Genomic DNA, 17,631 nt, shown 5'->3' with positions numbered 1-17,631 from the left:
ACTGGTATGTGTGGTGTGAGTGTGTGTGCCTGTTTGTGTTATAGGAGTAGCTAGTTATCTGCAGCAGGACAAGGGCTTTCTGAGGTGTGTGTATGCTGTAGAGTTTTATAGTAAATAGCCTGTCAGTATCCATTATGTAAATCTTGTTCAGTCAGGCCGACAGTAGATAAACACACAGAACAATAAGCCAGCCACACACGCATTCAGTGAAGCTCTCCTTACTAATGTTGGTTTACGTAGGAGGAGGTCTTATGCATGCACTTTGCTGGTTTATGTGTTCATCTTTTTAATACATGTATTCAATTAGTGCTTGTGTTCAAAACATGTTGGAAATCTGTCTGTCTCTATGACAAAAATAAATGTCTAAAATGTCAGAGATTCCAACAGTGAGCGAGGGAAAGATTAATAGAGAGATTGGTGAGAAGGACTGAGAGAGTGTATTGACCAAAAGGTAAAGTGGAAATTAAAACAAGAGGAGTAGAATAACCAATATTGGAAGAGAGCGGGACCAGGATAGACATGTACGCTTCATTATCTCATCATCTTTAATCCAGATGATCATAAACCTGTAGTCTGTCCTCTTCAACTGCATGATCAGTTTTCGTACCAGTGGAGGCTCCAAGGAGGAAGTACCATCCTCCTCAGCGAATTTCATAAAAATAAAAACAGTAAAACATTTTAAAAGTTATTGTTTTTAGATAAAACTATACTAAATATAATCACGTCACCAAATAATTGATTAAAACACATTTTGCAATGAAGGTCTACAGTAGTCTCAACAGCACTCTGTAGGGTAGCACCATGGTGTAGCCAGAGGACAGCTAGCTTCCGTCCTCCGCTGGATACATTGACTTCAAGGCAAAACCTAGGAGGCTCATGGTTCTCATCCCCTTCCATAGACTTACACAGTAATTATGACAATTTCCAGAGGACGTCCTCCAACCTATCAGAGCTCTTGCAGCATGAACTGACATGTTGTCCACCCAATCAAAGGATCAGAGAATGAATCTAGTACTGAAATTATTAGCTACATCTAGCTAGTACTGTAGTGCATAAAATGTGGTGAGTAGTTGACTCAAAGAGAGAGAAAGACAGTAGTTGAACAACAACAAAAAATTGCAATATGAAGGAGAAGCAAGAGAGAAATAGAGAGAGATCGTCTTTTTTAAACTTTCAGTTTCACAAAACGTTACTTAGCTAGCAAATGCAGCTAGCTAGTTTAGCCTACTGTAACACCCTGAATTAACAGAGGGATTCTATGTTAGCTAGCACACTACGACTTTCCAATACAGCATTGGAACTCTTCCAAGTCAATGTAAGCTTTTGGTTTTACAAATATATTGCAATGGGGCCCGCCGGTGTAACTACTTACTGACTGTACACTGCAACGTTACTGTATGAATGTAGCGTGTTGACTAATGTTTTAGTCCCATTAGATATGCTGACTATGACATTACTTTAGCTAATATGGTGACAACGATGTAAGCTGTGTGTAACGGTTTGGCTTGGAAAGGTTTTTTCAACAGTCACATACAGCTGATGTGTTGTGCATTGAAGTCCACAAGCGAAGTGAAGAGGTAAGAGGAGAGCGTATAGATACAAGAATGGCTACAACGTGCCTGCTATGAAAGTGAACTGTGTTTACGTGTGATCAGGGGTGTATTCATTCCGCTGATTCTGTTGAAAAACGTTTCTTAAACGGAAGCAAACTGAACAAAATGGGGATAAACATACCTGAATTTGTCCAATAGAAACTCTTGTTTGCAACTGTTGAACTAATGATGTGTGATGTGGGGGTGTGATGTGGGGGTGTGATGTGGAGGTGTGATGTGGAGGTAAACCCAGGCCCTGCATGTCCCCAGGCACCCTCATTTGTTTCATGCATGTCAACATCAGAAGCCTCCTCCCCAAGTTTGTTTTACTCACTGCTTTAGCACACTCTGATTTCCATACCCAACTATAACATTTTCCGTCAAGATAGAACTGCCAAAAGGGGAGGAGTTGCAGTCTACTGCAGAGATAGCCTGCAAAGTAATGTCATACTTTCCAGGTCCATACCCAAACAGTTCGAACTACTAATTTTGAGAATTACTCTCTCCAGAAACAAGTCTCTCACTGTTGCCGTCTGCTACCGACCCCCCTCAGCTCCCAGCTGTGCCCTGGACACCATTTGTGAATTGATCGCCCCCCATCTAGCTTCAGAGTTTGTTCTGTTAGGTGACCTAAACTGGGATATGCTTAACACCGCGGCAGTCCTACAATCTAAGCTAGATGCCCTCAATCTCACGCAAATCATCAAGGAACCCACCAGGTACAACCCTAAATCTGTAAACAAGGGCACCCTCATAGACGTCATCCTGACCAACTGGCCCTCCAAATACACCTCCGCTGTCTTCAACCAGGATCTCAGCGATCACTGCCTCATTGCCTATATCCGCTACGGAGCCGCAGTCAAACGACCACCCCTCATCACTGTCAAACGCTCCCTAAAACACTTCTGTGAGCAGGCCTTTCTAATCGACCTGGCCCGGGTATCCTGGATGGACATTGACCTCATCCCGTCATTTGAGGATACCTGGTCATTCTTTAAAAGTAACTTCCTCACCATTTTAGATAAGCATGCTCCGTTGAAGAAATGCAGAACCAAGAACAGATATAGCCCTTGGTTCACTCCAGACCTGACTGCCCTCGACGAGCACAAAAACATCCTGTGGTGGACTGCAATAGCATTGAATAGTCCCCGCGATATGCAACTGTTCAGGGAAGTCAGGAACCAATACACGCAGTCAGCTTCTAAGGCCAGCTTCTTCAGGCAGAAATTTGCATCCTGTAGCTCCAACTCCAAAAAGTTCTGGGACACTGTGAAGTCCATGGAGAACAAGAGCATCTCCTCCCAGCTGCCCACTGCACTGAGGCTAGGTAACACGGTCACCACCGATAAATCCATGATTATGAAAACTTCAACAAGCATTTCTCAATGGCTGGCCATGCCTTCCGCCTGGCTACTCCAACCTCGGCCAACAGCTCCCCCCCCGCAGCTACTCGCCCAAGCCTCTCCAGGTTCTCCTTTACCCAAATCCAGATAGCAGATGTTCTGAAAGAGCTGCAAAACCTGGACCCATACAAATCAGCTGGGCTTGACAATCTGGACCCTCTATTTCTGAAACTATCCGCCGCCATTGTCGCAACCCCTATTACCAGCCTGTTCAACCTCTCTTTCATATCGTCTGAGATCCCCAAGGATTGGAAAGCTGCCGCAGTCATCCCCCTCTTCAAATGGGGAGACACCCTGGACCCAAACTGCTACAGACCGATATCCATCCTGCCTTGCCTATTTAAGGTCTTTGAAAGCCAATTCAACAAACAGGCCACTGACCATCTCGAATCCCACCGTACCTTCTCCGCTGTGCAATCTGGTTTCCGAGCCGGTCACGGGTGCACCTCAGCCATGCTCAAGGTACTAAACGATATCATAACCGCCATCGATAAAAGACAGTACTGTGCAGCCATCTTCATCGACCTTGCCAAGGCTTTCAACTCTGTCAATCACCATATTCTTATCGGCAGACTCAGTAGCCTCGGTTTTTCTGATGACTGCCTTGCCTGGTTCACCAACTACTTTGCAGACAGAGTTCAGTGTGTCAAATCGGAGGGCATGCTGTCCGGTCCTCTGGCAGTCTCTATGGGGGTGCCACAGGGTTCAATTCTCGGGCGACTCTTTTCTCTGTATATATCAATGATGTTTCTCTTGCTGCAGGCGATTCCCTGATCCACCTCTACGCAGACAACACCATTCTATATACTTCCGGCCCGTCCTTGGACACTGTGCTATCTAACCTCCAAACAAGCTTCAATGCCATACAACACTCCTTCCGTGGCCTCCAACTGCTCTTAAACGCTAGTAAAACCAAATGCATGCTTTTCAACCGTTCGCTGCCTGCACCCGCACGCCTGACTAGCATCACCACCCTGGATGGTTCCGACCTTGAATATGTGGACATCTATAAGTACCTAGGTGTCTGGCTAGACTGTAAACTCTCCTTCCAGACTCATATCAAACATCTCCAATCGAAAATCAAATCTAGAGTCGGCTTTCTACTCCGCAACAAAGCCTCCTTCACTCACGCCACCAAACTTACCCTAGTAAAACTGACTATCCTACCGATCCTCGACTTCGGCGATGTCATCTACAAAATTGCTTCCAATACTCTACTCAGCAAACTGGATGCAGTTTATCACAGTGCCATCCGTTTTGTCACTAAAGCACCTTATACCACCCACCACTGCAACCTGTATGCTCTAGTCGGCTGGCCCTCGCTACATATTCGTCGCCAGACCCACTGGCTCCAGGTCATCTACAAGTCCATGCTAGGTAAAGCTCCGCCTTATCTCAGTTCATTGGTCACGATGGCAACACCCACCCGTAGCACGCGCTCCAGCAGGTGGATCTCACTGATCATCCCTAAAGCCAACACCTCATTTGGCCGCCTTTCGTTCCAGTTCTCTGCTGCCTGTGACTGGAACGAATTGCAAAAATCGCTGAAGTTGGAGACTTTTATCTACCTCACCAACTTCAAACATCTGCTATCTGAGCAGCTAACCGATTGCTGCAGCTGTACATAGCCTATCGGTAAATAGCCCACCCAATTTTACCTGCCTCATCCCCATACTGTTTGTATTTATTTACTTTTCTGCTCTTTTGCACACCAATATCTCTACCTGTACATGACCATCTGATTATTTATCACCCCAGTGTTAATCTGCAAAATTGTAATTATACGCCTACCTCCTCATGCCTTTTGCACACAATGTATATAGACTCCCTTTTTTTCTACTGTGTTATTGACTTGTTAATTGTTTACTCCATGTGTAACTCTGTGTTGTCTGTTTACACTGCTATGCTTTATCTTGGCCAGGTTGCAGTTGCAAATGAGAACTTGTTCTCAACTAGCCTACCTGGTTAAATAAAGGTGAAATAAAAAAATAAAAATAATGATTACACCCTATATCAGCTAGATGCAGGCAAGAGTGTGCAAGGCTGTATTGAATGTCACTGGCTGTCCATGTGTCACTGTCTGTCACCTCAAATTTGTCTCTCGACCTGTATGCACCTACGTCGTAAAATTTAATTCATAGGCTAGGTTGTAGTAACCTCAGGATGGATACAGGGAAAATTCTAGCATCATGTTGTAGCCTAAACCTATCACTGTTACATTGAATGACAGTCATCCAATATGCTGTAATAGCAATAAGGCTATGCTCGTTAAAAAAAATGTCCTTCCTCATCTTAAACGGCACTGTCCGCCACTGTTTGGTACTGATACGTGATCTGAATTCACTGACATCCTCATTTGATCAGTTCAAGTATGGATTCAAATTAAATCACATCTCCCTGATACAGTAATGAGCAGAGGATTTAACCCTCTAACAACCAAAACACAATATATCAAGATTCAATATGAGCTGTACTGCACAAATGGATTCAACGGATAAAGAAAAGCCTATCCAGCAAGGGTGTCCAGGATGGTAGAGTGGTGATTACACAGTGTGTTAAGGGACCTATTACCAAGGAGCTGCATGTAGGAGCTAGGCACTAAAGGCCACTCCACACTTCACGCAAACAGAGCGATGAAGTGTCATATATGGTCCGTTCCCAAATGATTACCACACAAAAGTATGTAGAACTATGATGTGAAAGCGACTCTCTGTCGCTGAGTTTGCGTGAAGTGTGTAGGGCCCATAAGACACAGCTGTAAGGGGATTAAAGCTTTGTCATATCCTGCTGGAGTTATACCCAAGAGGTACAGACAGACACCCATTGTGATGCAGTGTGACTCATTAGGAATTACAGGAAGGTCAGTACAGCAGTCAGTAAGTCTTTTCAATCTGAATGATGAGAGGGGGGGGCTCACTGACGCCCTCTGCAAAGTACCACCTTGCACATGGTCCATTTCCCCTGCATCAGTCTCATTTCTTTCATGTTCATGTCCCTCCCTAGCACCCTTTCCCTCCCTCGCACCCTGTGTGTGTGTGTGTGTGTGTGTGTGTGTGTGTGTGTGTGTGTGTGTGTGTGTGTGTGTGTGTGTGTGTGTGTGTGTGTGTGTGTGTGTGTGTGTGTGTGTGTGTGTGTGTGTGTGTGTGTGTGTGTGTGTGTGCGCGCGTGCGCGTGTGCGTGTGTGTACAGTACAACGAAATGCAATTAGCATCTAAACAGAAGCGCAAATAAAAGAGTACAAAAAATGTACAAATGTAACAATTAAGTACAATGTATATCATTAAGTGGGATGTATAAATGTACAATGAAGGCAAATGGCAAGTACAAATGGCAAGTACAAATGGCAAGTCTAAATGTGCAATGAAGGAAAATTGAAAGTGCAAGGAGGCATGCAATTGAAATGCAGGAATAGCAGCAATGAGGTTACCGAGGTACACATGTACATGTACAACTGAATAACGTCCTTAATCAGACTTTGCAAAGCAATATCAGAGTCCACTAGTACCATGAAGAGTGCAAAGAGAGTAATACAACAAGGTCCCTGAGGGCCGTACTAAGTGGTGGGTTGGTGGATGTGGCTAGTGCCGTGTCACAGAGTTCAGTTGGAAAGAGACTGTTCTTAAGCCTGCGAGTGCAGGAACGTAGAGACCTGTACCGCCTGCCTGATGGTAGGAGGGCAAACAGTTTGTGGCATAGATGTGAAGGGTCACTGATCGATGCCACGCCCTACGCAGACACCGCTTGCCCTGGAGGTCAACGATGGCAGGTAGCTGGGCACCAGTGATGTGCCGGGAGGTTTTCACCACCTGTTGCCGGGCCTTCTGGTCAGCCATGGAGCATCCGCCAAACCACACTGTGGTGCAGTTAGTCAGAATGCTCCCAGCTCTCTGCCATCGTAGACCTCCAGCACAAGTGGTGTCTGCGTAGGGCGCGGCATCATCAGGGACCCTTTACATCTATCATTCCATTGTGGTCTTTTCCCCCCTCAGCAGTTTCCCTCTCCTAACAGTTGGACTGTATATAAAGATCGCCCAACCTCATAATTAGCTACCAAGAAGCCATTTCAGGCTATCAATCAAGTCAGAGTAGCTACTCACTGGGCACACACTGGTTGAATCAACATTGTTTCCACCTCATTTCAATGAAATTACGTTGAACCAATGTGGAATAGACTTAGAATTGATGTCTGTGCCCAGTGGGTAGCTTGTCTAACTACTGTATCTTACCTGGCATGCCTGCTGGCAAGGTTGATAGACTTTAGAAAAACTAAACTAAATGTACTGAATAAGACTCACAATCCTTTCATTCTTTTACCCAGATTTTAGCAGCGATGCAGAGAAGCATATTTAGTTTCTTAAAAAATAGAACCACCAGTCGGATTAAGGCAGCTCAGATATACAGAAAAATAGACATACTGTATTTTTTACATAGAATTAAGCATAATGATTATGGCTCTAGATTGCAGGAAAGAGCTTTTTGAAAATGCCAAATTCTCCAATTTACGGACAGGGAGGGGTTCCCGGACCACCCTCGAGCCTTCCTCACATACTTTGTGCCCCATCAGATTTTTGGAGTGTGTGACGCCCCTATGTTTGTTCTGAGAGGAGCACTGATGTATCTGTTTCCTCTCCTACAGTATACCAGAGACTGAGTGATAAACAACCCCCCTGAGAGGACACCAGCTCATCACATCATTACCTAACATCCATCTCTCTCTGGCACCCAAAGCACAAAGTTACCATCAGTACAGTTCCCCAAGTCAATGGAGGGAGTCCAATTTGCCATACCTCTCATCCCTCCTCCCTCCCTCCCTTCAGGATGACATGCATTCTTCGAAACACAACGCAGCCAAACCACACTGCACACCAAACCACACCAAACCAAACCACACCAGTGCCTTAGACAACTGCGCCACTCAGGAGGCCCAGATTGATGTTTGAGTCTTGTCCAGGAGGCAGAACTAAGTAATTTCCACTAGATGGGCCAGCTGCAAAGTCAAAATTGGCTATATTGTAAAAATTCCTGAAACCAAACATTTACTTTTTGGTCTTCATTTAAGGTTAGAGTTAGGCATTAGGATTAGCGTTGTGCTTAAGGTTAAGGCTTAAAAAAATCTGATTTTGTGGCTGTGCCAGGTAGTGACACTCTGCAGAGCTACCTCCAGAACAAGATTGATGACAAAAAATGCTAACCTGCTCCCTCCATCCTCAAAGGCAGCCGCATGCTTCCAGGTACAGTTTGTGCATATATTATGACTTCATTTTGCGATGTTTTTGTTCGTTTTGGAGTTCGGTTAGGGTTCGTCGGCTGTTCGGGCACACAACATTTTTTCTCAAGGTCCAGCCGAAGTTTGGAAGCCGAAGTCTACACCCCTTCTGTAATATTCATGTGTGTAAACATACTGAATTGTAATTGGATGCATTTTACCGCCATATCATACTGTGCTATGGTTGGTTAAGACCACCGAAATGGTTAGGTCATCGTCAGTTTGATCCTGGTTGGCGATACGTGAACATGCCAGTTATAGCTAGCTAATAGAGCTACGTTAAGAAATATCCTGTAGTACTGCATTTTATCATTTTGTACAAAGTGTGTACCTTCGTCCTTGATTGGTCAACTGTAGGGTTGACACGAGTTTCTGCTTTTTGTTGATTTAGCCCGAAACTATGTGGATTCGACATGACAAACGACAACATCGAGCATCGATTGACTGAGGAGGTAAAGGAGTACCTTCTCCACTGCATTATATAAAGACTAGCATGTAAATGCCAATTCATGGAGGGAGATTGCGGAGACACTGGGGTCCGACCCAACCGCTTGTTCAAAAAATTGGGGAAGAGTTTGTGACAAGTTCGAGAGGTATCCATGTTTTGCTAACAGTAGCTAGCAAGCTAGCGCTAGTTATTTGGCTGGCTAGCAGCGTACACAGGCAGGGATAGCAAGCCAACCAACTAAACTAAAGATCGTTACAACTTTTGATCCAATGCCATTTTGTCATAGAAAGAAAATAATTTTGTTTGAGCAAAGTTGAGTAGCTAGGCCAGGCCTACTCAACTCTGCTCAAATGTTTGCAACAATATATAGTCTATTGTAGTCTCGGTTAATGATATTTGATGTTCATTAATGTTTTGGATGTGTACTAAATAGCCCTTTACTTTTCTTTTTCAACGCTCAAACACATTACATTACATTTACATTTAAGTCATTTAGCAGACGCTCTTATCCAGAGCGACTTACAAATTGGTGTGAATGGAAACACCAGTGAACACCAGTGAACACCAGTGAATGGAGACAGCACCTGGTTTGTTCTCTGCGCCCCAGCATTGCCTTTTCACTGGCCCCAAGCACTACCTCTGCCATCAGTGCTGTCTGGTGATCAGACCCCAGTCCATATCCTGCACATATTTGCAGTGCAGAATTAGAAACGGTCTCCATGCAGGACCTGGGAAGCTCTATCTGGGCCCACCTCAAAGACGTACTTCACTAGCTTGCTCCTCACCAATGCCACACAGCACCAGCAGTGGTAGCAGGGGTGTGTGAAGAAGGGAGAAAAGAGCTGCAGACACAGTCCTTGACACATCACTCGCAAAGGCATTGGAAATGATTGAAGACATGCAGTGCGATCGGAAAGTATTCAGACCCCTTGACTTTTTCCACATTTTGTTACGATACAGTCTTATTGTAAAATTGAATAAAACCTTTTTTCCCTCATCCATCTACACACAATACCCCATAATGACAAAACAAAAATAGATTTTGAGACATTTTTGCAAATAAAAAAAATTGAAATATCACATTTACATAAGTATTCAGAACCTCTACTCAGTACTTTGTTGAAGCACCTTTGGCAGCAATTACGGCCTCAGGTATTCATGGGTATGACGCTACAAGTTTGGCACACCTCTAGTTTCTACCATTCTTCTCTACAGATCCTCTCAAGCTCTGTCAGGTTGGCTGGGGAGCGTCTCTGCACAGCTATTTTCAGGTCTCTCCAGAGATGTTCGATCGGGTTCATGTCCGGGCTCTGGCTGGGCCACTCAAGAACATCCAGAGACTTGTCCCGAAGCCACTATACTTAGGGTCGTTGTCCTGTTGGGAGGTGAACCTTCGCCCCACTTTGTCCCGTTCATCTTTCCCTCTATCCTGACTAGTTTCCCAATCCCTGCTGCTAAAAAAACATCCCCACATCATGTAGCTGCCACCACCATAATTCCGCATTGGGATTTTGCCAGGTTTCCTCCAGACGTGACACTTGGCATTCAGGCCAAAGAGTTCCATCTTTGGTTCATCAGACCAGGGAATCTTATTTCTCATGGTTTGACAGTCCTTTAGGCGTCTTTTGGCAAACCATGTGGGCTGTCATGTGCATTTTACTGAGGAGTGGCTTCCGTCTGGCCACTCTACCATAAAGGCCTGATTGGTGGAGTGCTGCAGAGATGGTTGTCCTTCTGGAAGGTTCTCCCATCTCCACAGAGGAACTCTGGAGTTCTGTCAGAGTGATCAGGTTCTTGGTCGATTCCCTGACCAAGGCCCTTCTCCCCCGATTTCTCAGTTTGGTTGGGAAGCCAGCTCAAGGAAGAGTCATGGTGGTTCCAAACTTCTTCCAATTAAGAATGATGGAGGCCATCTTGTTGGTGGGGACCTTCAATGCTGCAGAAATGTTTTGGTACCCTTCCCCAGATCTGTGCCTCAACACAATTCCTTCAACCTCATGGCTTGGTTTTTGCTCTGACATACACTGTCAACTATGGGACCTCATATAAACAGCTGTATGCCTTTCCAAATCATGTCCAATCAATTGAATTTACCATAGGTGGACTCCAATCAAGTTGCAGAAATATCTCAAGGATGATCAATGGAAGCAGGATTCACCTGAGCTCAATTTCGAGTCTCATAGCAAAGGGTCAGAATACTTATGTAAATAAAGCATTTCTGTTTTTTTATTTTTCATGATTTTGCAAAATAGAAAAATAAATCAAAACAACCATCCCACTCCTTCAGTCACATTCAAATCACATCCCTACACAGACTCAGGTGCCTGTTAGGATGGAACATTTAGGCCATTTGGGCCTCACAGGTGCCTGTGAGGACAGAATAGGCAACTAACATGTGCTCAGCATATGTGGGAACTCCTTCAAGACTGTTGGAAAAGCATTCCAGGTGAAGCTGGTTGTGAGAATGCCAAGAGTGTGCAAAGCTGTCATCAAGGCAAAGGTTGGCTACTTTGAAGAATCTCAAATAAAATATATTTGGATTTGTTTAATACTTTTTTGGTTACTACATGATTGCATATGTGTTATGTCATAGTTTTGATGTTTTGATGTCTACAATGTAGAAAATAGTAAAAATAAAGAAAAACCCTGGAATGAGTAGGTGTTTCCAAACTTTTGAAGTGCCATGATATTGAAGTGCCGAAGTCGGTATGCTTTGTTTATTGGTTGTATGTTGCATTGGCATAGAAACCTGTTGTCGGAAAATTCATTGAATACGTTTTATATAATTATGTTGAAAATCTGATTTCCCCTTAGCTGATCAATGTCGGTAGCCAGTTCTGATTGTAGTGTAATGAAACAGGCAAAGAGAGTGAACTCATCTCTGGTGGTTGGCGAACTCCCAACCTTCTGGCCTGTAGCCCTGTGTGGGATCAACTGTGCCACAAAAGCTTGCTGAAGTGGTGAAGTTGATATCCGCGTATATGAACATATGGTTACTACAGTTATTGTTTTTGTCATCGTAAACATTATCTGTAATTAATTCTATGGGGGAGGGTTTTCCATTTCTTTGACTGTACAAGGGGAGGGTCTTGTGAAAATATATTTTGCATTGGGGAGGGGGGGTGCATTTTTTTATGACACATAAAGTTGGAACAGCCCCTCCCCACAATACATTTTGATCTGTCCTTTATATAAACACACAATTAATCTCTCTCTATACATCTAGACAAGATTGACGATGAGTTGGAGATGACCATGGTGTGTCACAGGCCTGAGGGTCTGGAGCAGTTGGAGGCCCAGACCAACTTCACCAAGAGAGAGCTACAGATCCTCTACCGCGGCTTCAAGAATGTACGCACAGCCTTCTCCCTTTCTTTACTGTCTGTCTATCTTTGTCTTCTTTTCCTCTCTCTTTCTGCCTGTCTTTACTCTATCTCTCTCCCTGCCACTTATGTATACTCCTGCTTATGTTGATTCTCATCTTCACAAGTGTTTGTCAAAGCTCTGTTCTCTTTCATCTGCGACTCCAATATGTAAATGATTTTAGCTTCGCGCCTTCATCACTTCATATGGTGCTAATCAGATTGTACGGCCTGCAGCCAGAACAACTAAGCCTATCATACACCATAGCAACAATTACATGCTGCATTGCCCATATAAACCAAACATTTTTAAAATAAAATATATATAAACATATATTCTCTACATGCACACATGCTCAAATACCCACCCACACATTGACATACACCCACATACAAGTTATATGGAAATTGCTAGTTAATTTCCAGTTATTTAGCTGTCAGATTTGATTGACGCTAATTCTCTGTAACCATGGGTGGTGCCATTCGAGTGTAAATGATTGGTTGATCTGGCCGTTACCCAGAAGAAGCTGCATTATTTTAGCTTGAAATAGTGTTTTCACATGGTTTCCACAGGAGTGTCCGAGTGGAGTGGTGAATGAAGAAACATTTAAACACATCTACGCCCAGTTCTTCCCCCATGGAGGTACAGTACAGCCAGATACCTCTCATTTAGACACGTAACATGCCCTTCCTTACTTGTTTGGGACTCATTTACTAGCACTACTATGGGATCATAAAATCTCATGCCTGTATCTGGTTGTGTTGCAGATGCCAGCACATACGCTCATTATCTCTTCAATGCATTTGACACAACAAACAATGGGTCCATTAAGTTTGAGGTAAAGACCAAACACCATCACTATTACTCAGTGGACAGTTTAAATCAGGGAAGGCAACTAGATTCAGCCAGGGGACGATTTTTGTTGGAGCCGATGGACGGGGGACCAGAACATATTTATAATAATTTGTACACTGCAAATTGACCACAACTAAGCCCAAAAAGAGATTGTATTTGAAAATAAAAATACATTCATTCCTTGATTACATTGAGATACAATCATATAATGTATATTTTTTTATTCGTGAGAATACTTTGGAACAGATTTCCTAAATTCAACATTTTCTTTTCCCGAATTAAAAAAAAAAAAATCTCCCAAAAAAGAAACATGTTTTTTATTCTTTACTAAAAACTTTTGGGCGCCAAATGAAATCACTTGTGGGCCACCTATTGCCGACCCCTGCTTTAAATGAAGGAATGTGAAGAATTATGTCTATCTTATTCACGCAGTCTTTACTAAGTATTTTATCTTTAATCTCGCTCATGTGGTGACTCTTTCAGGAGTTTGTAATGGGACTGTCTACACTGCTGCGGGGCACTATGAGAGAGAAGCTAGAGTGGACTTTTCATCTTTACGACATCAACAACGATGGATACATTAACAGAGAGGTCTCTGTTTGTATTTACATGTCAGTTATGTATTGAAAGATTCACATAAGAAGTTATCTTGTTTTAATACCGTTTGTATTCATGTGTTTCAGGAGATGACTGAGATTGTGAGGGCCATTTACGACATGATGGGGAAATATACCTACCCTGCACTCAAGGGAGATGTCCCTAAACAGCATGTGGATGCTTTTTTCCAGGTGACTTGATATCCTAGAGTATAATGTAATATTAAAGCACATGCATACTCTACCCCTTAGTAGGGCACAACAGTTTAAACCACATAACAATTTCATACTTCCCTAAAAATGTACATTTCACTCACTTTTTCCCTTCCCACAGAAAATGGATAAAAACAGAGCTGGGGTAGTGACTTTAGAGGAGTTCATTGTCGCATGCCAGGAGGTACGTATAGAACATGCATGTTTAGACATTTTATATTGCTGTTGGTGTCCACAGTGCATTCGAGAAGTATTCAGACCCCTTCCCTTTTTCCACATTTTGTTACATTACAGACTTATTCGAAAATGAATTAAATAAAACAAATGATCATAAATCTACACACAATACCCCATAATGATAAAGTGAAAATAGACTTTTATAGATTTTAGCTAATTTATTAAATATATATATATTTTAATATTTTTTTTATTATTGAATATTATTAAAACATATGATCTACGTGCAGTGAAGCTACTCAAAATGTACATTACAATCAGTCATCTACCCGGCTCTTGTCCAGAGCGACCCACAAGAGCAACCAGGGTCAAGCACCTCACCCAAGGTCACGTCTCCCACCAAGTCAAAATGGGGACCCGAACCAGCGACCTATTGGCCTCCGGCCCAAGATCCCAACCGCCAGGACACCAACCATCCAAGATCCTCCAGCAGTTCTCAGAGAGCTGCCCCTCAACCATCCGTGCTGCAACATTCTGTCTTACCATCTTTCTCCTCTTCTCCCCTCAGGATGAAATGATGATGAGATCCATGCAGCTCTTCGAAAATGTGATGTAAAAAAGGAGCCGATGGAAGGAAGGAGAGAATTAGATAATGAGCGAGATTGTGTGTGTGTTTCAGTGCATTCGTGTGAGTTCATGTGCGCGTGCGTGTGTCCACACGTTTGTTTATCCGCGCGTGTCTGTCAGAGCGGATGAATGTGGATGTATATCTATCTCTCTCATCCTCTCATCTAACATGTCAGCATTCATGTGTTTGCCAAATAATGTCTCTGCCTGGCTACCTGCCTGGGTATGGATCAGATGAAGCCAGAACCGCTGAGAGAACCCTGGACTTGCTAGTCATATTACTGAGCCTGGGAATATGCAAACAAATTACCTGGAAAATGCTTTCTGCCTTTTTATGTGACATAAAGGTTTGTAAATCAGATGATCATACAATATAGACTGCAGTGTGATACAGCTGGGAAAACTCAAACCCATAGGCTGCTCCCCGATTAGGCCTATGTGGAAACTCCTGAAAGACTCCTGACCCCTACCTTTCATAAACTGAAACTACGCCGGGATACTTTGGGTTCTTTTGACTCCGCTCTTTTTGCCAAAATAGATGCATGCTTGAGCCAGAGGGATTCCTCCCTCCCTACCGTCTATGCGCCCTACCAACCATTTGTTTGTCCAGGACTTGGACCTTTAAACTCATTCATTCAGTGATTGATTTATCGATAGCTATGATCTACATATCTGCTTATTTATTAATGTGTTTATGCTCGAAAAATATGAGGTTGTCCTAATGTATTATTTGTTTGTTTTAATTGTTGTTTCTGTTTCACTGTTGTCGTGGTGACCTCTGTACCTCTGTTGGCTTGGCTGTCGCACTCCTGTCTATCCTTGTAATTGTGTCTGTCCCTGACTGATGCCTGTTCTACTGTATGCTTATAAATACACTTAATAGACTTGGTTTATGACTGATGATACATCCTCTTGTATGATGGCTGGATCAAACTAATGATAGAAGATGAACATCTGAGTAACGCAACGTGAAAGGTGTTGGTCATTGGTGTTTTGACTTGTCTGTTGAAGTGTGTAGTCAGAGACACAGGAGTTAAGCTAAACCCCAAACTCATCACAGGACAAAACCAACATTCTTCTAATCTGAAACAACTATAATTTTTCTTCAACGAATTACTAATTTGTGCTGACTTTGTCAGTTCCTCCTCAGTGTACATTATGGCCAATAGATACAGTGCATTTGTAAAGTATTCAGACCCCTTCCCCTTTTCCACATTTTCTTGTGTTACAGCCTTATTCTAAAATTAATTAAATTATTTATTTGTCTCGTCAATCTACACACAATACCCCATAATGACAAAGCAAAAATAGGTTTCTAGAAATGTTTTCTAATTTATTAAATATAAAAAACAGAAATACCTTTATTTACATAGGTATTCAGACCCTTTGCTATGAGACTCGAAATTGAGCTAAGGTGCATCCTGTTTCCATTGATCATCCTTGAGCTGTTTCTACAACTTGATTGGAGTCCACCTGTGGTAAATTCAATTGATTGGACATAATTTGGAATGGCACACACCTGTCTATATAAGTTTTCACAGTTGACGGTGTGTGTTAGAGCAAAAACCAAGCCGTGAGGTCGATGGAATTGTCCGTATAGCGCAGAGACAATATTGTGTACAGATTTGAGGAAGGGAACCAAAATATGTCTGCAGCATTGAAGGCCCCCAAGAACACAGTGGCCTCCATCATTCTTAAATGGAAGAAGTTTGGAACTACCAAGACTCTTCTGAGAGTTGGAGAAGGGCCTTGGTCAGGGAGGTGTCCAAGAACCCAATGGTCACTCTGACAAATCTCTAGAGTTACTCTGTGGAGATGGGAGAACCTTCCAGAAGGACAACCATCTCTCAGAACTCCACCAATCAGGCCTTTATGGTAGAGTGGCCAGACTGAAGCCACTCCTCAGTAAAATGCACATGACAGCCTGCTTGGAGTTTGCCTTAAGGCACCTAACAACTCTGAGACCATGAGAAACAAGATTCTCTGGTCTTATGAAACCAAGATGGAACTCTTTAGCCTGAATGCGAAGTGTCACGCCTGGAAGAAACTTGGCACCATCCTTACAGTGATGCATGTTGGTGGCTGTCATCAGGACCTCAGACTGGAGCGAAGGTTCACCTTCCATCAGGACATTGACCATAAGCACACAGCCAAGAGAATGCAGGACTGGCTTCGGGACAAGTCTCTGAATGTCCTTAAGTGGCCCAGCCAGAGCCTGGACTTGAACCCAATCTAACATCTCTGGAGAAACCTGAAAATAGCTGTGCAGCGACGCTCCCCATCCAACCTGACAGAACTTGAGAGGATCTGCAGAGAAGAATGGGAGAAACTCCCCAAATACAGGTGTGCCAAGCTTGTAGCATCATATCCATGAATAGTTGAGTTTGTAAAGTTTGAAAAGAGGAAAAAGGGAAGTTGTCTTGACTATTTTACAAATGCACTATAGATATATATTGATTATGTTGCAATTATTTTTGCCTCAGGTGTCAAAGGTGGTAAATAATGATGAATGATAATCAGCGCTTAAAACAATCTGAATATAAAATGTAACAAAGAGGTTCACCTCATACAATACTCTATCTTTGACTGAGACAGATAGGAGAGAGCTTAAGCTTTCATGTTCTGTTGTACATTGCAAATGCTACCAATAAAATGTTTCGAGAAAATGTGTGTGTGTGTGCACAGAGGGAGACGAGAGAGGGATCTCTGGATTAAATAAAATATGAAGTTAGTCAGTCAAATGAAATTACATTTTATTGGTTACATACACATATTTAGCAGATGTTATTGCGGTGTGGCAAAATGCTTGTGTTCCTAGCTCCAACAGCACAGTAGTAACTAACAAAACACACAACTCTAAAAGTAAAATAATAATATTAAGAAATATATAAATATTAGATTGAGCAATGTCGGAGTGGCATTGACTAAAATACAGTAGAATAGAATATAGTATATACATATGAGATGAGTAAAGCGGTATGTAAACATTATTAAAGTGGTCAGTGATTCTAAGACTATGTATATAGGGCAGCAGCCTCTAAGGTGCAGGGTTGCGTAACCGGGTGGAAGCCGGCTATTAATGGCTATTTAA

At 42.9% G+C, this 17,631-nt stretch overlaps 1 protein-coding gene across 1 annotated transcript in view; it reads left to right on the top strand.

Annotated features, from left to right (window-relative positions):
- LOC135544355 (Kv channel-interacting protein 1-like) overlaps positions 1 to 15,429 on the top strand; it is a 54,339-nt gene extending 38,910 nt beyond the window's left edge. The window contains exons 2-8 of the mRNA XM_064971898.1: positions 11,936 to 12,060; positions 12,645 to 12,714; positions 12,840 to 12,910; positions 13,411 to 13,518; positions 13,611 to 13,715; positions 13,858 to 13,920; positions 14,482 to 15,429. Of these exons, the coding sequence (XP_064827970.1) occupies positions 11,936 to 12,060; positions 12,645 to 12,714; positions 12,840 to 12,910; positions 13,411 to 13,518; positions 13,611 to 13,715; positions 13,858 to 13,920; positions 14,482 to 14,529 (590 nt within the window). The 3' untranslated portion in view covers positions 14,530 to 15,429. The remainder of the gene's footprint in view (positions 1 to 11,935; positions 12,061 to 12,644; positions 12,715 to 12,839; positions 12,911 to 13,410; positions 13,519 to 13,610; positions 13,716 to 13,857; positions 13,921 to 14,481) is intronic.
- Positions 15,430 to 17,631: the final 2,202 nt, after the last annotated feature.

Source organism: Oncorhynchus masou, chromosome 8 (assembly GCF_036934945.1).
Source record: "Oncorhynchus masou masou isolate Uvic2021 chromosome 8, UVic_Omas_1.1, whole genome shotgun sequence".
Classification (NCBI taxonomy): domain Eukaryota; kingdom Metazoa; phylum Chordata; class Actinopteri; order Salmoniformes; family Salmonidae; genus Oncorhynchus; species Oncorhynchus masou.
This window is presented reverse-complemented; position numbering and strand designations above follow the sequence as displayed.